Source organism: Adiantum capillus-veneris, chromosome 12, assembly GCF_014529385.1.
Source record: "Adiantum capillus-veneris isolate H3 chromosome 12, ASM1452938v2, whole genome shotgun sequence".
Classification (NCBI taxonomy): domain Eukaryota; kingdom Viridiplantae; phylum Streptophyta; class Polypodiopsida; order Polypodiales; family Pteridaceae; genus Adiantum; species Adiantum capillus-veneris.
Window position 1 is genome coordinate 90,642,078 of NC_140942.1, and position 25,192 is coordinate 90,667,269.

Genomic DNA, 25,192 nt, shown 5'->3' on the forward strand with positions numbered 1-25,192 from the left:
TATGTGGGTTGATAGGGTTTCGACGTATGTAGTTCACTCACACTCAAATATCTTGGCTCTCATTCTTGTGGCTCAATGCCGACTTTTTTTTCTTATCACACATCATACCTCCATCACCAAGTAATGTTATCCTAACCAAATTTAGCCCATTTTTGTAGCTTCATTATCCTTTATACTTAATTATTTGCAACAACAAAAAAAAACATTTTGAGAATGTTAGTGCACTTTTTCTTCAAGATGTCTAGTCATTGATGGTGGTGAACAATTACCAACTTTTCAAGTCTTGGTTGTAATGTCTTGCAAAGTGAATATCATAGTACAAAATTTATAATTGAGCTTAAATTTCAAAAATTGCACCAGTTCTAGGGAATTTCATAAAATGCCTCATTGATTTCTTGAAGGAATTAAACTTATAACATTTTTGTAAGTTATTGTTTCCAATGTTATTACTATAATGATTGATTTTGTTTGTTGCCTTTGCCTTTAGTGAGCATGTTAAATAGTGTGGGCCATGCTTGCAATGAACTTACTGAAGGGTTGGCTTTTGGACGAGTTCCAAGTTTCGTGCACATCTTATTCTATTTCATGGGACATCACTTGAAGCAAAGGGCATTGATTGATCTAATTGATAATAATATTGTATCAAATAATATAAATCAAAACATAGTATGTATAAACCCTGCATACTAGTACATGTATTAAAATTTCACCATGTTTGCATAGGCAAAACAATCATTAACACTCCACTGACTAACAACTCGTGTAGGCACATGCAAGCATGCATTCTCAAAAAAAACATATATGTATACTAGTATACATAAGTATGTATACAACTTTGGAGTTTATAGTTGTATGCGTCCTCCGACTCGACAAAATGAGAACAGGTAGTGATTTGCTACCAGCATATCCTTCATTTTATTTTATTTCTTTTAAACTTGAACCTGAAAGGAATATAAGGATCACTATGCTACAAAGAAAACAGTTTTCATCTCAACAAATAGCACAATAGGTTAAAGAACCCAAAGGATCAAGCACAATCTTGAGAGCTTGTGCATGAGGATTGAAAAAAGAGAAATACAAACGGAACAAATAGCCACCTCCAATAAGCAAAAGGCTAAAACAAACACAATCATATTCTGTCATTGCTCAAATCCATTCCAGAAGCTTTCATCAGATTTGAGAACTCTACAAAGTTGAGGTAACCGTCCTTATCCGTGTCAAACATTTGCATGGTGGACTGCACAAGCTGCAACACATGTTATATCAGGACATAATGACCTTTCAAGTTATGGGTCGTAACTAGTGAGGAATTGAAGATTTGAATTAGCAATGTTTCCGTCAAAAAAAGAAGGAAAATCAAAAGGTTTGATCATAGTAATTTGGATTTGGATACAAGCGTGTAGCACCACATCCACGATAATAATAGTGTACACCCATAAGCTCAACTCAATACACACAATATGCACGCATCACCATACATAGAGAACCAGTCTCTAAGAGGAATAACATGCAAACATGCACCAAAATCCAAGATCCAATCTAGGATAAATAACACCGCCATTTCATCATACAAGTGCACTATCATCATGACCATGACATGGCACACAAGTGCCTCATAGGTTTGAATCAACAGACTCAATACACTTACATGGAAGCCTCACCATCATTACCATCATACATCCACAATCATGCTCTAGTCACTTAGAGCCCCCTACACCACTAAAAAATTAGTGGCATTAGCAGGTAAAATGGTTATATTGTGGACACATAAAATGCTACAAAATTTCTGTAAGTCGATCCTACAGCTGGAAGTATGGAGAAAGGGTATCTTTCATATCCCTTGAAATATATAGAAGTAGAAGGTGACACTCATTTCTATCCCTTGATTTTTGATTGGTTAGTCACTAAGGGAGCCTCAAAGTCCTTGAAATTATGGTAATGTTAGAAGTACCACAATTATCAAGGAAGAAGTCTCCTTGATCATCTTAAATATTTGGATGTGCTAGGTGAATACCACTAATACTCTGCAGAACTTGGCTCCTAGCACTAGACTCGTGACCATTTTGCATACCATTACACCAAGAACGTGCCTAAACTTGTACAGACATGCACCCTACACATATGTAGGCAGAGTCAAGCCCATCCTTATCTTACAGAAAGACAAAATGAAAGCTTAGAAGTGAAAGAAACCTGTTCGAGGGTAGCCCTAGGGAATAGTTCTGGGCAAGCAAGTTGCATTGCCTCAGCAACCTCATGCCTTGAGATGCGCCCATCGCCATCTTTGTCGTAAAACTTGAAAAGAACTGACATTAAGAAGAGTCTTAGTGGAAGTGTAGGTAGTAATCATGTATGTATGTATGATTGTATAAGTACACAATTGCACACAATTTCAACTCCAAACATTTCCCACAACTTCAAAATTTGAAACAAGAGTCGGTTTCCACCATGGAGCTTCGCTTCTTTGCTTGACATGGACCTCCTGTTAGCCACACCCTGACAAACCTCCTTGAAACTAACTCCACCACTACCATCCACATCTACAACGTTGAAAAGTCTCTCTGCGCAGGGATTGCCACCTAAAACAAAAATACATGATTATTATCCAAAACCAAAAATAAAATCAACAGAAAATTGCATGTACTATTCTTGGATTTCATGTCAAACATATTTTAGATCTGCACATCGAACCATAATTCAAAATCAGGTTAATGTAGAAAAGTGAAGTTTCTTTTCCTCCTGAACTGCTTTTGTTTGGAGAAGTGAATACTCCTATTCATTTGATATTTACAGACAAAATCTGCCAACCTTCAATTCCTGATTTATATGAGAGCCCTTTATCAAGACATCGTTGTGGCTGCAAAAAGAACTACTTAACAGAGCACCATGTTTGGTGCCCTAACCAGTTCTTTAGTGTCCTAGGGAGGATTTCTTACTAGATGAATCCCCACAAAAGAAAAAAGGCCTATACTCACCTTGAAAGGAAAGTTCGAGTTAAAAACTTATGCTAGTAACCCACAAGACAAAGCATAACTACTGAGATCAGATTTCAGAAAAGCTTCAATCACATGTCGATGCTAAGGTGACAGCCCTAAAGCAAGCCCAAAAGTATGTAATAATTGCTTGCTGGTTGGCAATTCAGAATAGTACAATGGGGGTGGATGAGAGAGAGAGAGAGAGAGAGAGAGAGATGAAATGAAATGTTATTAAACGTCTTCAAAAGGCCAAAATGACCTATGAGACCAAACTGATACAATCTTGGTGGATCTAATACAATGTCTGGGTACAAAATAAACATGAAGCAAAGTGAAAAACTAAAATCATCATCATCATCATCAATACCCGAGGATGCCTAGCATAGGGCCCTATCCGTGAAAGTATTGCATCGGTCGCTGAAGAGAATCATCAATGTCCTTGTAGACATGCACGTCTAGCTCTCCCGAGCTCAATGGCTCTGTCAACTAATCTACTTATGGTATAGGTGGGCTATGAAGTCTGTTGTGAAGCTTGCTCATATGAGTGCCGAGTCCCTGCTCTAAAGAAGTCAGTGATCTCCCTGTGTGAAATTGTGAATGTCTCCCACTGCTTGATCTTCTAAAGAGACTCCCTGTGTCTACGCAGCGCTAGCAAAAAACAACCAGAGGCATCTCTGATCTTGATATCTCATGACTATAGCCAACGGTCCAAAGCCCTCTTTGAATAGACAATGAAAGCGGCCTCGTATCTCATAGTAGACCGGACAATGACAAATGTGATGTAACTCTGTCTCTGGCTATATATGACACAACTGGCAAAACCTGGCCTTTGCTGGTACTCTCCAGAATCTGCCAGTCTCGGTCTCTAACTGATGCGATGATGTGCGCATGTGACCAATAGCACATCGTATCCCATGGGATAAATGAGCATCCATATAGGCCCATATCCATCCTTTGCTAGTTGGAGAAGATGCTCTCTATGGAAATCCATCTTCGTGCCGTGTCGGCTGTATCCATGTCCTCCTAGTATCTAGTTGAATCAGATCCTAACGTAGGAGTCTAGTGATCTCTGTCCGTGTGAGAGATAGGGAGGGTGCATCCAACGGTAATGGAACGGAGGTAGTCTCTCCATGCTGAAACCATGTGACTGAAACCATGATGTTATCTTCCCATACCAGCATGTTATATCCCATTGTAGTGCTAGGTGTCAGGATGACTCAAGGGCTAGCCGAGCATATCTGTCCCTGGGGAGGTCCCATAAACTGTGCATGAGGGGTACTGATCTAGTAAGTGCCTCGACCACGAGAAGGGAGGCAACAAGCTCTGCTCGAATAATCGCATGTAACATTGAGGCCTTAGCTAGCCCAAATCATCCGAGAGATCATAGAGACTAAAGGCCTCTCCATATATCTCCATCCATCATTGCTACCAGATCTGCCATGATGGTCCACTGAGGGTCCCCAAATCTGAACTCCATAAATCATAGCTGAAGCCACTAGAGTGTCAAAAAGCCAGATCTTTGTTCGAGGTGCCTGAAACTGAACCTGCGAACACATCCTCTCCAATCCTCCCAAGGCTACATATGTTAGGTGCAGCGGAATGAATGTTTGCGCTTTGCTCAAGATGAGTGCTCCGAACTGTGCTCAAGGTTCCTTTTAGTTCTTATGGAAGGGAGAGCCTTCCGTTCTTAATGGAAAGTGCTATGATCACAAACAAAGTGAATGGACACTGTGCATGCGAGTGTATGAGACTGAGAGATAGAGGGAGAAGAGAGATACGACACCAGAGACGTTGTAAAACCCTCCTCCAAAGGCCCCACTCTTGTCGGCGAGAGTGGTCTACTATTGATTGCACAAACTGGTACAAACTGAATGCATGTGACTGATGCAACCTGGGACTATGCCGGTGACGACGACGGGGATGACAACGACAACTTTAGGGCTGAAATCTGTGGTCTTCTATCTGCTGAATTTCGGGGCTGTTTCGGTGGCTGAAAATGACTGTTTTGGCTGCGTTTTCGAGGGCTGAAAATGGGGGTCTTCTGCAACCAACTAGGGCTGAATCTGCTGCTGTCCAATAGGGCTGAAAACGCTGCTGCAAGGGCTGCGTTTACGGCTGAAAATGAAACGCTGCTGCATCTGCTAACGCTAGGGAAACCGCTGGCCTTTTTGGGACTGCTAGCGATCAAGGGATGGCTGAAAACACCAGGGAATTGTGGAGGTGCTGAAGGTATGCAAAAACGCCAGGGCTTAGTGGGAAACCCAAAACGCTAGGGCTAGGTATCTGCTGCGATCAAGTATTGCTGGAAACGCCAAGCAATGGTGGGGCTGGCGATGGCAAAACTGAAAACGCTAGGCTTGGGGAGGGAGGTCGCCAAGGCTCGCGGGTGCTTAGGGTACTACGGGTTCTTGCTGAGAAGATGCCTGTTGAGCATGTGCTCCTGCTGCCTCTTTTGCCAGAAAGTGCTAACTTGGGTTTGCTTATATATTTTCTTGCAAAATTGCCCTACCTACTTTTGTTGGAAAGTCACTTAAAAATAATAAGTGAAAAATGTCAAAAATAGGGAAAATAGGCTAAAGGCACTAGAAAATTCCCCTAACTGATTCTAATGGATTCTGATGGGAATACTGATGATCATGTTGTGTGCAACCAGAGGATATGCATCTACACTCAGTGACTGGGCATGCACGGTCTACGAATAGACTCACAAAAGTGCTAGATCACTTCTAAATCTAGACTGACTGGACTGACTGAACCCTGTTATGCCGTAGCTTGTCCACGGACATATAGGGTTGGATGTGTAACGTGACAACGTAAGCTCTCGTTAGTCTAATCTTTGCTGCTCTCCTCAAAGAAAACGCCAGTCCACTGAAGACTACCCCAAGATAGGTCTATGCATAAGTATACTCCACCGTCTCTTGGCCATATGTAAATGTGGGTGCTGACCCCCTGACCCACTGTGGTGTGATGTTAAACACCATAACCTTGGTTTTCCCCAGGTTAGCAGACAATTCACTATCATGAGCGGATGTGTACAAATCATCTAAGTGACACTGCATCCCCTCCGGAGGGGAGTTAGAATTCAACACAATATCATCAACATATAACAATAGTGGGATCCATGCCCTGCCAACTGTGCTCCTCTATCACCATCCCTCTCAATGTAGTCGGAAACCTCATCCACATACATGTCAAAAATAGTGTAGGAGATAGCGGGCAACCTTGTTTCACCCCAATAGTGGAGTGAATCAAATTAGAAATCCCCTCTAGAGTGCGTACATGCCCCACCACTAACCTATATAGAGCCATGATGCCCCAAATCAACGCTATGGGTACCCCCATTTCCTACAGTTTGTGCATCAATCTAGCTTTGGGCTTTGTATCGAAGGCTTTGCGGAAATCCACAAATCAACAATAGAGCCGTCTCCCATGTGATCTCCCCTCCTCAATAATGGCTCTGAGTGTCAGAATATCATCAAGAGTAGAGAAACCTCTCCTAAAACCCACATGTCCTGCTGCCCGTACACCATCTCTCTCTGCCCATCTACTCAACGGCTGCTCAAGGATGGATGCGTACAACCGTACCAATGTGTGTCCAATCATGGTAGTGCAGTAGTTCCCAGACGCCAAGGGGTTCCCCGACTTGAAGATAGGTATAATAGAAGACAAACTCCAAGTATCAGGTACGCCCTCGCACATGGCACCGTTGAACATTACTGCTAGAAACTCTACAAGTAAATCTTTGGCATGTATAAAATGCTCTAATAGGTCATTGTGATCATATGCTCTCTTGGTCCTCATCTTGTCAATGACCTTCTTTACCATCTCAGTGGTAAAGAAAGCATGTGTGTGGGCATGGCTCTGGCGGATCCGGAAGAGGTGGCTGCCCAGAGACTGTGTAGAGAGATGATGCATAGTGTCAAAGGTGGCAGCGGAAGATGCAATGAAGGCAAGAACTGGCTTGTGATACGGTGGGCATCTCAATTCCGATCTAGAACACCTACAACACCAAACACATGAACAAGGCACACCTATGGAGAAGAGAGATCACTAAGGTAGAATGAGACGGGACATTTAAGAGAGAGAGAGAGAGAGAGAGAGAGAGAAAGGCTCTCCATGCTGACAACAATCTGCTCATACAAGTGGCCTAGGGTGGTCCAACATAGAACTAACATGCCAACTGGATAGACCTGAGGTACACACAACTGCGACTGCTACTGACACTATCAATTGCTCTTGCACACGAGATCACTGACACGGTCTCCACATGGGCATCACCTCCGACATGCTCTGAGAGAATAGATGTAGTGCATCTACTCCTGGCTAGATCTAGATGTGGATCTAGATCTCGGACGAGGAAACCTCCCACTGCATAGTCACAAAGGGCCAATGATAGGCTGCCTGTAACAAACTTGGACACCCCAAGTCAAGATTCTACCGCAACACAGCAGAGATTCACTTTAAAACAGTTGACAAAAGATGACACGGCCCGGCGTAGTTCCGTGCCAAGAGGGTATTGGCCCCGAAGACTGGCGCCCCTTTCGGTATTTCTTTTTATATTAATCTGTGTGCAAAGTACAAGAGCCCGCGAGTGCTCACTCTCAGTCTTTGCGTCCAGATGCCCTAAGAAGTGAGCCCCTAAGGCTTATTTATTCTTACAAGGGATGCCCAAAAGCAGAGCCCCAAAAGTTTTTAACTCAAAATCAAAAGCAATTGATCTCCAAAAGCTTCTCAAACTCAAAAGCATTAATCTCCAAAAGTTGGCAGCGCGATTTGCTGAAATCCGTACTGTCAGCCGAAATCACGGAGTTCCATACGCTGCCACGTCAACATGTCAGCGCGTTCTGCGGCCGTCCGTAAAGTGCCACGTCAACATGTCGGCACATTTTCTGGGGGCCTTCCACGTCAGCAGTCAACGTGTGGTGTTTGTCCGAGGGCCTACCACGTCACCAGTTTGTCACATACCCCCCCTCTTGAAAGAATTGTAATCGCCCTCGATTACGCCTGTAAAACAGACAGAGGCCATAAACTGTCTTAATAGACACTCACTGTTAGTACTGACGCAGTAGACACGACACATCTAGCACTTGTACAAAACGACAATCACATTATCGGACATCGCAAGAAAAATCATAGACAAATTTATTCCAAATCTCAGACCATGACCATCGACAATGTATTTAGTAATTGCACCTAGATCCATTCAGGACCTCACGGATGCCTGAATAACTAATCCTTATTGCAATCATGTCTATAGAGATTTATAAAACCGAAATGTTGTAGTCATTTCGTCTTTCAGTTCCTGCAATCAAACAAGTCAAGTACAAATCAATCATTTTCATTTTCGGGAATTCCTGTTATAAAGTCATACAGCAGAATACTACTCAGCCCTTTAGCATCCCTGAAACCCAAAGGGGGCATCAGTGACTCTAGTCAAAATCGGGGTAATCCGTTGACAAAGGAGCGGAGTGACTCCCCTCTCCTACAAACCCGCTGCACTAGATTGACCATCGCTAAACTCGGGGTTCTATCAGAGTAGACTATGCTAAACCGAATGCTTCAAGGTAAAGTTTCAAAATCTGCGGAGTATCTGCTAGGTCCTCCTCCATCCACTTTGCATCCAATGCAGGATAGTTCTTGAATTTAACCAAGAACCACCTAATCACTTTACCTTTTATCTTTCTGTCCTTATGTGCCAAAATCTGTTCTGGAACAAGTATCTCCTCGCTTTCCTCCAATTCGGGTTGCTCATCAGGCTCCCCATCATCGGGCACATCGCCTTTGGAAGGCTTCAATAGACTCACATGAAATGCATTGTGAATCTTCCAAGTATCGAGCACCTTGAGTCTAAAGGAGACATCATTTATCTTTTCTTTTATCTAGAAAGGGCCATAATATCTCATGCTAAGCTTTGGCAAAAGCCACTCCTTTCCCTTCTTCTTTCTTAGGGAATGAAGTGAGCTTGCTTGCCAAATCTGTCGATGACAGTCCAAATGCCATCATGCCCACTTTGTGTCTTCGGGAGATCGAAAATGAAATCCATTGCAATACTTTCCCAGGGACAGGTGGGAATGGGTAAAGGCTGTAACAATCCCTGTGCCTTATGCCTATCGAACTTGACCTTCTAGCATACTAAACAACTGCGTACAAAGTCGTCCACATCCTTCTTGAGTCTCGGACAAAAGAAGTAACGCTCCACACCTTTCAAGGTGGTGTCGATGCCGCCGTCACAAGGCGGGCACCACGTGCCAATAGAAAAGAACAGACTGAAACAGACTTTTAGCACTTCAATAACAACTGAATTGAGAGAGAGAGAGAGACGACACGCGACACGGAGTGGCGGAATTCCATCCCAGAGAGTATTGGCCCCAAACCTTGGCGCCCCTTTCGGTATTTCTTTATATTGCATCATCAAAGTACAAGCCGGTACTCGAGACTCTGCACACCTCATATTTAAAGGCCCTTGGCCTAAAAAGCAATTACAGTGAAAAGCCTTCAAACTTAAAAGCATCTGGTCCAAAAGCAAAGTCAAAAAACTACCATCGTAAATCACGGAAATCTGTACAACCTGCCACGTCATCATGCCAGTGCAATTTTCAAAAATCTCCCTACTGCCCTTAGGGTTAGGGTTAGGGTTAGGGTTTCTGCACTTTTAGGGATTTCTGGCAACAGAATTGGGGGTGAGTGGCATAGCATACAACAAAGCACTAAGAGGACAGCCTTGCCTAATCGAACAGCCAAGAGGCCAAGATTCCGTCAATTCGCCTTCTAGAATCCCTCAGGACATACTGTGAGCATACAAGAAATAAACTGCATTGGCCAATTTAGGACCGAACCCTAGACACCTCATCGTGGCAGCAATGAAATCCAAATGCACAATGTCAAAGCCTTTTCAATATCAACTTGCATAACAAGCACATCTTGCTGGGTGTATTTTGCATACTCCATGCCAATCATAACATTAGCCAAATTGTTCATGATCTGGCGACGTGGAATGAAACCATACTGAGCCTAATGAAATCTTGTAAGCAAGTGGTCTTTAATGCCACCAACACACACACATACAGCACATCAAATAACAAAAATAAAGGCTACAGGCGGTGGAAGAAAACCTCCGTGTGCCTGCAGCCAACCCAGACCTACCAATGCATGGAAGGTTTCGTTGTTGTGTCTTCCAACCCGAATGCTCTTCCATCCTCCATGTCACTCTAACAAGTATAGGTGACAAAAAATATCGCCTTACCTTTTCTTCCAATATTGGCAAGATAATGTAATTGACAGTATGCCCTTGGTGTTCAAAGTGGGCGGAAGCTGTTCCACATTTTTTTCGACCGCCCTGTGTGAACAGATGGGCGGTGGAAGAGTGCAGCCAAATACATCCAAATTTTAAAAGCAGGTTACTCCATAGGTGTGCACACACACATGCTGCAGCACAAAGGAACTAACCAAGACTGAGAGCTCTCTTGAAATCCTCAGGATCCAGCTCGGAATCCAAGCTTCCGTTTATTTTTAAGAACCTCTTTTTTGCACGCCTCAACTCCTTGTGAGAAACTAGACCACAAAAAGCATCACTTGTATGTCAGTAAAAAATGGCTGTGTGTGTGTGTGTGTGTGTGTGTGTGTGTGTGTGTGTGTGTGAGAGAGAGAGAGAGAGAGAGAGAGAGAGAGAGAGAGATGTAGTGCACGCACACATATATATGTGTATACACCCCATCGAATTTGTGCATGGACTTGTAGGTGTATAAGTGTACACACATGCGCACTCGCACACGTAAACGTATCAAAAATGTTTTTTTAAATGTATGTACGAAAGTATGTATGTGGAGAGAGAGAGAGAGAGAGAGAGAGAGAGAGAGCTCACTAATTTCAAAGTGGCTAGCACTTGCAACATTCCCCATGCCATGAAACAAAGCAAGGGCTAAAAGAAGAAGGGCACTCTGAAGCCATACAACAAGCCAGCGCAGGTGATGAAGAAGACCATTCTACTGTATGTCCAGCCAAGCGCTCTACTATCATGTAGAGAGCTGCTACATGGCAGTTGGGCCCAATTTGAACAAGCTGCAAACTTTCTTTGACAACAATTCCTGCAAAGCCACCGACTAAGTTCAACAATGAGGGAGTCTAATTCTAGAATTGTTATGAAAACATAAGAAGTAAAAACTTTCTCAGAAACTGTCTGTTGAGCTTCAACTCCTAAGCGAAAAACTTAAAAAGAAACTGGTGACATTCAGGCACATCCAATTCAACACTGTAATAAGCAATGGAATGTTCGCTACAATCTGGGTTCCAAGCCTCATGAATTAGATATGGCCATGAAGAACCAAAAAAAATCACCAACCCATTTTCGAAGGCATTCTCGACATGAGAGGCAGCAACTTAAAGCTTGAAATGAGGATGGGTTGGCAGAAGTGACGCTCTGTCATTCCAACCCCCTGTTCCCCCCGTTCCCTGTCAATATGCTACGCCCTATGCCCAAAGAAAGGGGCTACAATGCCTCAAGACCTTGACTAGCCTTACCACATGGTAGAATTGTGGCCTTTCCCCAAAATGGGTGATTTCACCTTTTTCTTTTGGTGCCAATTTTCACCCAAAAATCACCTGTTTTAACCATAAAAAAGGGCAAACGAGCTGAGAAAAATCCCTAATTTATTGGAAAATTTCTCTCAAGACTCCACACGTACACCAGAGTAACCCTTTGTATCCCTTCTCAAAGAGGGAGAAAGTGCTGATATTCAGCTATTATCAAGCACCCCCCTTGCTTACAATCATGGCACCGTGAGTAATGTGGCATTTTGAGCCATATCGGTCGAACTATTAAATCTAACAATTCTCTTTTTCTCTTCCTTATGCATGGCGACCCTTGTTACTCTCTTTGCATAGGAGGAGCTCCCTACAAATACATGGGTGTGCTTAAAATCACGAAGAAGCTCTCACACATAGGTCTATCTTCCTCTCTTTGTTGTCCTTACCGTTTGCTATGGTTATAAGCATCCAACCCAAAGCTATGGTTCTTAACCTTCAAAGTTCCACTCTGCTTACCCTTATCTCCAGGCTTTGATCTCCCTTTTGACCACCAAAGTATCATCTGTACCACCTACAGTGGCTCTCAAACTACATGAGAGACAAGACCCAGGTAGGAAAATCCAAACCTCTGCGTAAGCTTGAAAAGTCTTGTGGAGCCATTTTCACGATGTTATATTGCCTCCGGTACATCCAAAGAATCCTACATTTTCACACCTTCTGAGCCAAGCCAATCAAAGAATAAATTACAATAGTGTACGCTGTACAATTCACGCACAATGGGAGCAATGGCCTTTGCTTCAAAAACATAGGTGATCCTTTTTGGAAGATCATGAGCATGTTATGCTGCACAAACCTTGGTACAATCCAAGTTTTGCCCATTTTAAAACAAAAAAGAGCCCCACATACCTTGGTACGATCCAAGTTGCCAATTTGGAAACATAAAAGATCCCAAACACCATAGGTTAGGCCATACTTCTTTAACCCTTCTCCTCAGGAACTGGTAGGCACAAAGAGTTATAATCCAAACAACCCCCAAGACACTAGCCCCTTTGAAGTTGAAAGACCCACAAGATAAGGGTTAATGCCATATCCAAGATCATACCTACAGGTGTGCTTTGTGTCTATTTTGGACTGCTGTGTAGCACAGAAGAGTTTTTGGGCGGAAAACAGCATTTTTGGTTCTTTGCTGTCCTCCACATGTTGCTGGACAGCAAAGAACCGAAAAATGCAGCAAGATGTTGATGCTGTCCATGCAAAAATTCTGTTGCAGATGATTGAATCGCAAAGTATGGCAATGCCAGCACCACGAGTTACCAAACAATTGTGTGCCTTGATTTTCTGAAAACACAGCCAAAATTTTCTGAATTGAACCAAACACGGCAGAACACAAAGGGTGCACCACACCCACGTTTAATTCCAGATTCCCAATGCACCTCGAGTGGAAAATGAGAGTGAGAAGAAAAATTATTGCTGAGAACTGCAGAAGTGCAGATGAAGCCGCAGCAAGGAAAAAGAACACCTGGAGCAAAAAACATGGAGAATGCTGAAGGCCAAGGATGGAATGGGAGCATGCTTCTTATTTATGAAGTTAGGCATAGCCCACTTAAAACCTTTCACTCATCCATATTCAGAGTGAAAGGTTTTAAGTGGGCTATGCCTAACAAAGCATCTCCTGACGCATACTTACAAAGAAGCCAAAGAATAGCCTCACCCAAACTAGACCTGAAACTGTCCAGATTCTTGACGGGGTGGCCACTCCAAGACCAAAACAAGCGATTCAAATTCCAAATGGTAGAATACCCTAACATAAGCAGAGCACGAGCAGCAAGAAAGGACTCTCATAACTATTGAATTCTAAGTAAATGTTAGTGGGAGCATGCTTCTTATTTATGAAGTTAGGCATAGCCCACTTAAAACCTTTCACTCATCCATATTCAGAGTCCATATACAAGAATGCATTCAAGACAAATGTTGTTGAGCTGAGCAGTATCCAATAATACACACCAACAACATGCAGAGCTGAGTAGTCTAAAATCAAATTAATCAATGCAATTCAAGCATCTCCATATATGACCATGCATTCAAGACAATGGTTCCGCTTCAATTTGATTTCTTTTGTATACCATAATCAGCCCACTCCAAGTGAAAAACGAAAACATTTAAGTATGACTTGCTATACATGTCATGCAAAGAATTCTTTGAATTTTGAAATGATATTATATATTTGGTGGAGTTGTACAATGAGATTTCCTCTTATAGTCTGCCACTCATATTCAATAGGCACATTTCTCATCAAATTCTGCATTCAAAAGAAACTTCTCAACATCTTATGCATGGGCTGTGCACCAATGCACTGAGCTTGATGCTCTTGTGCATCCTTGCTGCACCTCAAAAGGAAACACATCTTCGCTCACCTTTGCATATATCCTCAAGTGTGAGTGCATAACTCAAAACCACTATTCTGAGAATAAGCACAAAGGCACGTCTTGCACTTGGAAGTAAAGGATTTAGAAGCTTGGTGCTAGGTAACAAACTCCCACAAAATAGAACTTTCTAGAATATACATTGCACGTTGGGAGACAAGCACTCTAGGAGTGGATACCTCCGAGGACTAGGTAGTTGTTCCACTAAAATTTGACCATTGCATAATTTCTGCCAGAACGTGTCTTGCACCTGAAATCTGCAATGTTTATGGGATGGCTAGCAAAAGGAGGAATATTTGTGGAGCTTGAAGGATCTTGCCCTTCTCACAAAGCGTAAGTCACATTGTCGAAGAGATAAGAACAGATAGAAGAGCCCAATACACATTTGAAGAAGAGCCTACTAACATGAACAAAAGGGCCTGCAAAAAGCTTTTGACGTTTGCAAGTGTGAGAGCCATGGCTAGACCAACCCCGTAGCCATTCTCTCCCAAGCGGCTCCCTTAAGCCCTCATCCTCGAAACCCATAGGCTAGAGTCTATTTAATTTCACCTGACCATCCTCTATGAGGCATAGCATAAATATTGCCCCTTTACCACCGGATCCCCTAAGGGTGTCGTCTCCCACAAACATTGGCAACATAATCTGCCTTGTGGATTTACATTCTCACATCAATAGGATCATATCTAAAGCGCTTAGGGCAGGATGGGGTTTTCTTCACCATAAAAAAGAGTGGTAATACTACCTTCTCTGATCTCGTACATAGCCCTAATATCCCCTGCACCGATTCCTGCTTCTAACATAGCTTCCTTGTCCACAGCCTCACTTGTTCCCGCAACGCCAATAACACACAGAAAAATTGTGTGTGAGAGACAGACTAAGGGAGACTAAGGGAAGGAGAGAGAGTACCTATGACCCCCAACAATGCTGCGCTGCGCAAGAGCAGAGAAATTTCGTGGTGAGTCTCCAGGAGGCGCGATTCGTTTCATGAGCTTATCATTCAAAACTTCAAACTTCAAATGATCGATTACGTGGATTCTCTCTCTCTCTCTCTCTCTCTCTTTAATGGTTTGACCTCGGGAAAAGATAGGTTCGCTTTATCCAAAGCCCGTTCAAAGTGAAAAATGGCCAGCTCAAATTTGGGTGAGAAGGTTCTTAGGCAGGTTCAAATGATGGAATTTGTAGTTATAATATGAGATTTTTAGTGTGATTATTGGTCATATGAGTGTGAAAAAGTTCCAAAGCCGGCTCCACATAAAATGTTTCCCGAGACTTTGAGTGGTAGAATGTCGCTACGATTTTGCAAAAAACTTCATAGGGGGAGTCCATAGAGATACCCCGTAAGTAGCAAAGGCAAAGAATCCAACCAATGAGTGACGAGACGGGCAACAAAGGGAGGTTGGTTGCAGACGACGGGGCAGCCAGGTGGCACATCGTGCAGGAGCGAGGCAGAAGAGTTGGGACCGGGGGAGGGGGATAAATTTCTATTTATCAAGTGAGGTATGCACGAACGGGTTGCGTGCAAATTGGTCAACCTTGGATCTTCCATCGTTGTGCAAGTTCGAATGTTGCTCTCCCTTTGAAGTTTAGTGTTCATTGTAAACCCAAGCCAAGGATGTAGAGGAATCTTGTAAGATTCCTACCCTTTGAAGTTTAGTGTTCATTGTAAACCCAAGCCAAGGATGTAGAGGAATCTTGTAAGATTCCTATTATTAGAAATTGAAATGAGCCATTATGTCACTCGGTATCTTGATGTTTGAGTGGTATGTATTGAAATGTTTGCGAAAATTTGTGTTTTGCATGAAATCAAGGACGATTTCATAAGAAGAGTAAGAATTGGAGTCCGCGTGTGTAAGACTGGAAAGTTTGGTAAGCGCTCTCTCTCTCTCTCTCTCTCGCTCTCTCGCTCTCTCTCTCTCAGGTCTCTGTTTTCGAACAGTTTTCGACTCACACCCTCAACAAGAAGGTGAACTTGTTTCAAGTTTTCAAGAGCTCTGAGAACATGTTCTCACCAAAGCCTCCAGCAAGCGAGAAGATGGCCACCAACAGCCCCAAACCATCGGGGAGAGCACGGGCTAGCTTTGCCCTTGTCCTCGCAGCTCCTAGCAAGACAGACCGCATTGGACAATTGCAAGCTGCTCTTGACATGGTCATGGAAGAAAACCGCGACCTCAAAGCGCGCCTTAGCACGCTCGAGGCACGATTTGACTCCATGATCGGCCTCACAACAGACAAGGTAAAGGAAGTCGAAGAAAAGGTCACTCAAGCTCATACGATTGCACTCGCCAAAGTGGAAACTTGTGTGAAGACAAAATTGCGGGAACGTCAGCTTCAAGAAGAGAATGCCCTCAAGCTTCGCATTGGAGGGCTGCCCCAAGCATGGGATGAGTGCCAACAAGACTTCTGCAAGTTAATCGACCTCCTCAACGAAACTCTTAAACCGGTCCATATCGACTACGATCCGGTGGAATGTATCGTCAACAAGTTCAACACCAAGCGCACACCTAGTGGACATGCCATTCTTGAGTTCAAAGACAAGGAGGAACGGCTCCGATTACTCCAGCAATCGCGTCTCCTTAGAGACATCGGATTTTGGATCGCCGAAGAACTCACCCCGACACAAGTCAAGCACAAAGGTGAAGAGTTGAAAAAAGTGCGTGAAGCACGAGCCAAAGGCAAGTGGGCAGTATACCGCGGAGGGAAGGCCATCATTCAAGAGTTTCGAACGCCTAAACTGGCCCCTACCCCATAGGACCTCTCCTTAGGCTTTTATTTTTCTTTTGATGGACCCTCAGTCCTTAACTAATATCTATCAATTGCCCGCACTTAAAAGAACTGGTTGTAATGTTTTGTTTTTGATCCCATGGGTCATATCTGACCTCCGTGGACAATAATTCAATCTATCTATCTATCTATCTCTCTCTCTCTCTCATATCACGCTTCTACATTCACTATCGTCCACTTCTTGGCTCATTTGCATAAGTTATTTGAGCCAACAAGATCCACAATTATGCTCTAGTCGATTAGGCTTCACTACAAATGTCATTAGCTATGAGCTTTTCAGTAAGATAGGAGGAGCAATTCTTCATAAATAGGATAACATAACGATGCAGTCATTCAATTTTGAAAGTTATCGTATATTGGGTTACACTGACTTATCGATGAGCATCAATGGAAGCACATGTGATTTTTCTTTTGGTGTATTACCTCCAAAACAATCAACAAACAAGCTAACTTTATGAAAGAAGTGACAAAGAAAACATTAGGGATAATTGGACTGTCAAATGAATTACTATATTTTACAGTAGGAAACCACGTAGGAGCCCCAATTCATTTTTATTATAGAATTCTTCAATAAACATCAATTGACGAGTACTCTAGAATTGGGTACAAATGAAGATAGTTGTTCATTTTCATTGTTTCCTTCCTTTAGACTCTCCTATAATACTTTAGCCTATAGGAATCTTACATAATGTATGGCACACAAGGAACTGCCGTGTGTTTGAAGGAGGTCTTGAGGTGGCAATCTTCGCAAAAATTATACAAGAGAGCAAAGTGCTAATATGGATGCTCGGACGCAAGCAACACTCGGAGGATTGGTCTAGGACTACTTGTGCCTTGTCGATAGTAGAGGGCATGCTTAAGACGGGGGAAAATCTTGGCTATCGGTAATTAAAAGATCTCAGAAGAACATGATAAGGGACCCTATGTATCAAGGATAAGGGGGCGAGTTGGGTGGGATGGTTGCCCTGATAGCTGATGTAACTATGGTCCCTGGATGACGTCATGGCTCAACACGAGCATGACAAGACCTTGTAATTATTTGGGTTGATAAATATAAGTCACTGACAATTGTGAGTTTTGCTCTTTTGTTTTTTTAAGGAATCTAATAGATTAATATTTGTCATTGGTAGAGCTAGCATGTATGTACGTTGCTAGCCACAGTAGGTTGCTTCTTGCTCAACCAAGATATGCATGAATTGCCGAGCATGAAACAAAAACCACTTTGTGGACTCTCGTGTGTCATAGCAACGAGCCCAATTTGAGTTAGAAAAAGCATGTAAATCTAGCGGCAATGATCCCCCTAGGGATATGTACGCTTTGTCATACGTGTCAAAGGCTGGGAACTTGCATGTGCACTGTGTGCGAGCTTCGAAAGGCTGCAAGCACACAACCAGAGAGTCCTAACAAGCTCAAAGAAACAATGGTGTGTCACTCACCGCTCAATGCTTCCATCGTGAAAGATCTTGTGCTACGAAGAAGAAGGAGCCGCCGTCGACGCTGCGCTCAACCGCCTTGCCGCCGCCGTAATGCTCGACTACTCTCTCTCTCTCTCTCTCTCTCTCTCTCTCACACACACACACACACACACACACACACACACACACACACAAGCACACGCACGCACACGCACACACACGTGAGCACACTAAGGAGAAGGAGACAGAGATGGAGCAAGAGCACTTTTTAGCTTACACCTCCAAGAATGAGGATTTTTAGGTCAAATGGACCTTTTATACGAGTTTGGCCCATTCACACATGGGTGCCCACAGTGGCCAGTCGTTGCAAAACTACTGTAAAAATAAGATAAGTGGTGCGCCTCTCATCAGAGATCACCTACACACCTATTGGACCGACAAGCCCAGTCCATGACTCAATCAAATAAATAATATGCGTTCGTTGAAGGTAATAGGGTGTCAGTGAGGGTTAACATGCCCCCCTTTCCTGATGTAGATTCCGTCCTCGGAAGCTATTGAGATGAAGATCGTTCGTCTAGGTGGAAGAGCATCCGGGATTGAATGTCCTTAGCCTTCTTCAATGACTACAAAATCAACCAAAATTGGCACAGTAATTGCATTCTCCATACCAATTAAAAAGCATATGCAGTTGTAGGCACACAAATTGATCGGTAACAGAATATTAAACAATTTGTCAGCAGTAAACATTAAACTGTAATATAATCAAACGCATAAACAGTTGTAAAGGTAAAAAACTAAACAAGTCCGGGGTCGCTAATTTAACGACCGAAAGGCACTAAAGGTCAACTATTAATACCATGGGCAAGCTTCTTAATTTTCTTTGGTCAATTAAGTTCTTTAATCATGAGAGCCAAGTATTTCATGTCCGAGGGCTGACTAGAGGCTATACCTAGAAGACCTTGTAGTTAGGATAAAAGGAATTGCTCATGAAATCATCACCTGACTTATTCTCTTTTCGTTGACTCCCCAAAGTCTTTTCACATTGATTCAATTTTGATGTATGTGCTTACTTTGTACGCTTTGGGTTTTTTGCTTTTCAAGGAAAAGTGCCCACACCGGGAACCTCTAGGGCTCTAGTACCATAGGCGATACATGTGAGTGAAGTACCAAATCAAGCTTGGATTTCTCTTCCAGCTTAAGATTTTATATTGTGGTACTATTGATTATTTTGTTTGTTTTAAGCATTTTAATTTTGTAACTTTGGGGGGTCATATAACATTGTTACCCTCCCCACACTCATCACACTAGTAAACTCCCTTTATAATACTTAAGCTAAAGATCATTAGGGACTAAGCCCACTAGAAAGCCCTAGTACATTGCACACAATGTTGCCTAAATTGGATTAAGAGCCTAAACTAACCATTGATTATTAGGAAGGCATTCCCCATGGTATTAAGAGAAGATCTCTAACTCCTAACTTGGTCAAACTAGCTTAGTCAGAACTGCTTGATTTTGAAACCTAGACAAGGGATTATGACAAAAAACTATATAGAATATAATATTTAATCTAAGCAGATGTGTTGAATATTGTGCTACCAATCCATTTAAAGCAGACAAACATGGATGCAAAAAAAAGAAGACAAGAGACAATGCTAATGGACAAGAAACACATGTTTGTGTTGACGATCGCGCTCGATTTGAAGAGTGAACGAGAGAAAGATTCCATGAAGTTCAAAATCCAAACAACAACAACACGTTCCTGTACACACTAGGAAACACAAAGAATACCTCTAGGAGGCACATCAGTGGCAAGAGGCACCAACCCTTATTGAACACAATTAAACAACATAAGGGATCGTAACCTAATTATTTACACCCCCCTAGAGAATCAAGGGAACAGGATATTGTAGAGATTGGGAGGTAACCCTAAGGCTAAACCCCTATCCTCGTCATCGTCGAGAAAAAAAAAATCAACATCCATGAGACCATACGTGCCATGCGTGTAATCATGTAAATCTTCTTCATCATTAAAGGCACACATGTTTACTAAGAAGGTCAATAGACGTCTATAGTCATCTTAGTCAAAAGGGTAGGCTTGTGCAATGGGAGAGACGCTCTCTACTAAGTATGGATCAGTCGTGGTCAAGAGACGTATCAGCCATTCTAACTCCTCGAAATTCCTCTCACATGCTAGCGTACCTACCAAATCTCATTCACATGCAAGCACCGACTAGACTATGTAAAACACTTGTGAAAAGTAAAGAGGGTACCTCTGACCCAAGGTAGGAGTAGATGACTCTAGAGTACTATCCATATCTATACACCCAGATAGATGATGGTTAGAGTGCAAATATTATAAGGGCCGTGTCAAAAGGTCGTGTCCTTGTGCATAATGTGTTTTCATGATTTTGTGACATATATAGAACTTGTAGGTTTCTAGATTTTTGTTTGGTGGCTCTTGCTCTTTTGCTTTTTTTATTTTGGTTTTTGTGAGTATAAGGCTTTATACATCATTCCCTAATATTGGATATTGAGAGGTCAGGGAGGAAGGTTAAGAGGGGAGCAAGTGAATGATGGATGTCAGCAAACACTCCCCCCTTCCTTGAGTAGATCATACCTTTTGGAATGGTGTCATCACCTTTTGAAACCAATTGTTCCAAGTTTTCTTGGGTGAAGACTTTAACCAATAGTTTTTGACCGCCCTAGGCATTTCATCTAGTTGCAAGGGTGGTAAGGTACTCTCCCATGATTTTATTTGCAACGTTGTTGTAGGTGGTGAACTTACAACGGGAGGTGAAAACTCTTTCTTGTTTGTATGGATATGTACAATGGTATGTGGAGTTTGTGTCAAAGATTCTATTTTTGTATATGAACTACATGAAGAGCAAGAAGATTCATTTGTTTTTCTATGGTTGACATGAGCAAAACAAGACCTTCTCGCTTGGACACCCAAACTAGCTCCGAATCAGGTGTATGATCTTTCCTTTCCCACGATCTTCAATCGGCTTTATTGTCACAGGATTTGACTCACATGGGTAAGGTGAAAGGTAAGAACACAATTTACGTTTTGGCACCCAAATTTGATCATTTCCTTGATAGCATCCTTGGGCTTCCAATAGTTGTTTAGGAATCCAATGCAACGTTTTCTTACATTTATGGGAGCGAGTGGGGCGTTTCTTACAAGAATCTTGTTTTTTAGCATCATCCATGGTCGCTAAAGAAGCTTTAGGGACCCACTTGTATGTTTTCTCAGTTATATTGTGATGGGTCTTGTGTGTCTCATTTTTTGTTTCAACTTCATAAGTTGAAGCTTTAGAGAGTTGGGCTATAGGGACATATGGTTCAACCTCCTGGACATGCACTGTTTTTTTTGTTTTATTTCCTCAGGAAGTAATATCTCAGGGACTATGGCTTGAGTGATAGGGCTAAGAGTTGGTTTTTGCATTGTGAAACTCCCTATCCCCCAATCAATAGTGCATTTTGGTCGCTATCATCCACGTGCGTCCTAGGTTTATATTACCTTCCATAGTTCCAACAGGCATGACCAAAAATTCTTGAGCTACAACCCCGTTGTCATAACTGATAGAAGTGTGCTAGATACCAAAAATCACATTTTTTTTCTTGTTGACACCCTTGACTTGGATAGTACTCTCAGACAGAGATGGCTCTCCCAACTGACACCACACCCCATATGACAACAGATTATATTTAGCACCCGTGTCTAACAAGGCGTTATATAGCACTTTCCCATAGGTGCTATTTAGTTCAATAGGGTATCGTAGACGTGTGTCAGAGTCCAACCAATCATCCTCTATTTCAACGTGGAACGCATGTGTAACTCCAAAGTTGGCCTCTCGTTGGCGTCTTATGTGTTGTCTCTCCTTAGCCTCAGCTTGAGCTTGTATTTTCTTCAATTCTGTTTGTGCCTTGGCTACCTTTTTTTTATGGATGGCACGTAGCTCCTCTTGGCTTAAAGGGTTATAATATCTTTTAAATTTGCTCCCATTGAGGAATCCAATGGTTTCAACTCCATCAAGACTTTAAACACGAATGGTACCTTGTGGGGTGATTTCATATACTCTATATGGTCCTTTTCCCCCATATTTCAACTTTTTCTTTTCTTTACGCACTCTGTACATAAGGACTTTATCACCAACATTGATATCTTTGTTCTTTAGATGACGGTCAAACCATTTCTTCCTCCTATCTTTCTCTACAAGTGCATTTTGCACAACCAATTTTATTTTTTCGTCTAACCTTTCAAGGATATATAAACGCTCAACTAAAGGGTTACCATCCCAACCTTCTTGTGAAGCTACGCGCAGACAAGGAATTACAAATTTCCATGGCATAACTGCCTCTTGGCCATATAGCATTTTGAATGGTATACAGTTTAATAGACACTTTGTAAGAATTATGATAAGCCCATAGAGCTTATGTGAGCTTCAAATTCCAATCTGTGCGATCAGCTTCAACTGTTTTGGTCAAGATAGAAATTAAGGTCTTGTTGGTGCTCTCAGCTTGCCCATTTGCTTGTAAATAATAAGGTGTGGACTTATGTTGGGCTATCATGAAATTTGTCATGAGTTCCTTTATCACTCCATTGATAAAATGAGTACCATTGTCACTCACAATCTCAAAGGGACAACCAAATCTTGTAATAATGTTCTCAAAGAGAAACTTGGTAGTTGACCTTGCATCAGCCTTACATGTCGCCCTAGCTTCCGTCCACTTTGTCACATAGTCAGTGGCAACGATAATATATTGAGATTGAGTGTTACGAGCTGCCGGACTAATTGGGCCTACAAAGTCTAAACCCCATTTTTCAAATGGCTGAGTCACTTTAGCAGGATGTAAGGGCATCTTATCCTTTCGTTGTGTGATCTTGTAATGTTAGCATTCATCACATCCTTTTGCAAAAAGTGATGCATCCCTGAACAAGGTAGGCCACCAATAGCCTGATTGCAACACCTTTCTAGCAGTTAGTTCCCCTGAGAAATGTCCTCCGTCTATATCCATGTGGGCTTCTTGCAGTATGTATAAATACTCATCCTCACCAGCACAACGTCTAAGAATATCGTCCTTCCCTAGCTTGCAGAGAGTTCCTGCAATGAGAGAATAAGGCTCACATTCTTTTAACAGTTTTTGAGCTATATCCTTACAAAGCTCCTTGGGTGGAAAACCATTAACTAGAAAGTTCACAATCTTCTCACTCCATTCAGGCATGGTCTCGACTAGGAATAGCGAAGTATCTGGCAATTCATCATCAACTCCAATAGGGGCTTCACCATTGGGTATGCAAGACAAATGATCCACCATGACATGTCTTTTACCAGGTCTCACCACAATGGTGAAATCAAACTCAAGAAGAATTAACAACCAGCGTGTAATTCTTCCCGTGGAACAAGGTTTACTTACTAGATACAAAAAAAAATTGATGATCCACATAGAAAACAAACTTGTTGGCAAGAAGGTAGTAGTAAAATTTCTTCACTACGTAAATCATAGCTAAACCTTCCCACTTTGTAGTGGTGTAGTTCCTCTTAGCATCATTCAATTGACGACTTGCAAAGCTAATGGGGTAGTCCAATTTATGTTCTCCTGGTTGAGTTAGAACACACCCAATCGCAAAGTTCAATGCATCAATATGCACATGAAAAATTACATTCCAATCGGGCACTCGTAGAATGGGAGCGTTTGTCAAGGTCTTTTTCAATGACTCATAAGCATGGTCACACTCTGTGGTCCAGTGGAACTCAATAAGAAGCTTGTGTTTAAAATCAACCGCCGCCGGTAATAACCAACATGGCCCATGAACCTTTGAAGTCCTTTATAGTTTGTAGGTGGTGGCAAATCAGCAATGGCTTTAATTTTGTTTTCATATATGGAAATCCCATTTTTGGACACTATATGCCCTAAAATGACTCCATTTTTAACCCAAAAATTGGCATTTAAAAGGGTTTAAGGAGATGCAATACAATCTGCACTTCTCAAACACTTTTCGTAAACATGATAGATGTTCTTTCCAAGAAGAATCAACACAAAGGTCATCTAAAAAAGCTTCACAAAACTCCCTCAAATATTCTCTAAAAGCAGTTTTTATTAATGTTTGGAAGGTAGCAGGAGCATTGGTTAAGCCAAAAGCCATAACACGAAATGCGAACACTCCGAATTTGGTTATAACAACCGTTTTAGCTTGTTCCTCTATTGCAAATGTGATTTGATTGTATCCAGAGTACCCATCTAAAAATCTATAAGCTTCCTTTCCTGCAACTCTTTCAAGCACAGCAAGGGGTAATGGTCCCTCCTAGTGGCGGCATTGACCTTCTTGAGATCCACGCACACTCCGAGTTTCCCATTATTTTCCAACACAATCACTATTGGAGACACCCATTCTGAGTGCTCAATAGGGTATATGAATCCGCATTTGACAAGCTTTTCAATCTCTTCTTGAACAATCTTTGCATGCTTAGGATTCATTGGGTAAGGACGTTGTTGGACTGGTTTAGCCATACTATTTACGGGGATTGTGTGTTGCACCATGGAAGGTGGAATACCTTTCATATCATGATATATCCAAGCAAATATATCCTTGAAATCCTTGAGAAGTTCTTTAAGTACACACTCCTCAGTCTCTGTCAGATCTTGGGCAATGAAAACAGGTTTGGATTATTCTCTTGGGTCTGCTAACTCTATTTCCTTATCGTTGGACTGTCATAGACTCCATTACTTCCATCGATAGGTGTCCTCTATGCCTTTGTATACACAACCTTATGTTCCTCTATGGTGCAGGATTTGAAATGTTCATGTGCAGGGTGTAAGTTTGTGGGGTCTTGTTTTCCTATGGAATGTGTTTTCCCTTCTGCTTCCTTTTGTTGTTGAACTAACTCTTGATTTTGTCGTCTCCTTACGGTACGGCTCAACTTTGGCTTCTCTGTAGCCTCTAGTTGTGCAATGTCAATGGGTTGTGGACTACACCATGTAACGCTTTGAAGGTATTCACCCAAATTATCTACCAACTTTCGATGGGCATCACATGCCCCTATAATAAAGCCATTTTGCGGTAGATTTCTTTTCA

At 42.2% G+C, this 25,192-nt stretch overlaps 2 protein-coding genes across 4 annotated transcripts; one reads left to right on the top strand and one right to left on the bottom strand.

The window, feature by feature from the left end:
- Positions 1-896: 896 nt before the first annotated feature.
- LOC147446115 (calcineurin subunit B-like) lies at positions 897-14,948 on the bottom strand. 3 transcript variants are annotated; one of them, XM_086526163.1, is made up of 6 exons: positions 14,825-14,948; positions 10,834-11,056; positions 10,419-10,523; positions 2,445-2,576; positions 2,191-2,303; positions 897-1,246 (listed from the first exon to the last, which is right to left on the bottom strand). In XM_086526163.1, the coding sequence occupies exons 2-6, from the start codon at positions 10,868-10,870 to the stop codon at positions 1,130-1,132; spliced, it is 504 nt and encodes a 167-aa protein (XP_086382289.1). In that variant the 5' UTR covers positions 10,871-11,056; positions 14,825-14,948; the 3' UTR covers positions 897-1,129. The 3 variants fall into 3 exon arrangements, with proteins under 3 accessions (XP_086382289.1, XP_086382290.1, XP_086382291.1); XM_086526164.1 differs by lacking the exon at positions 14,825-14,948 and adding an exon at positions 14,661-14,818; XM_086526165.1 differs by lacking the exons at positions 10,834-11,056; positions 14,825-14,948 and adding an exon at positions 10,662-10,714.
- A 969-nt stretch (positions 14,949-15,917) lies between these two features.
- Positions 15,918-16,667, top strand: LOC147446116 (uncharacterized). The gene has a single exon (XM_086524671.1). It carries the CDS (start codon positions 15,918-15,920, stop codon positions 16,665-16,667), a length of 750 nt encoding a protein of 249 aa, XP_086380797.1.
- Positions 16,668-25,192: the final 8,525 nt, after the last annotated feature.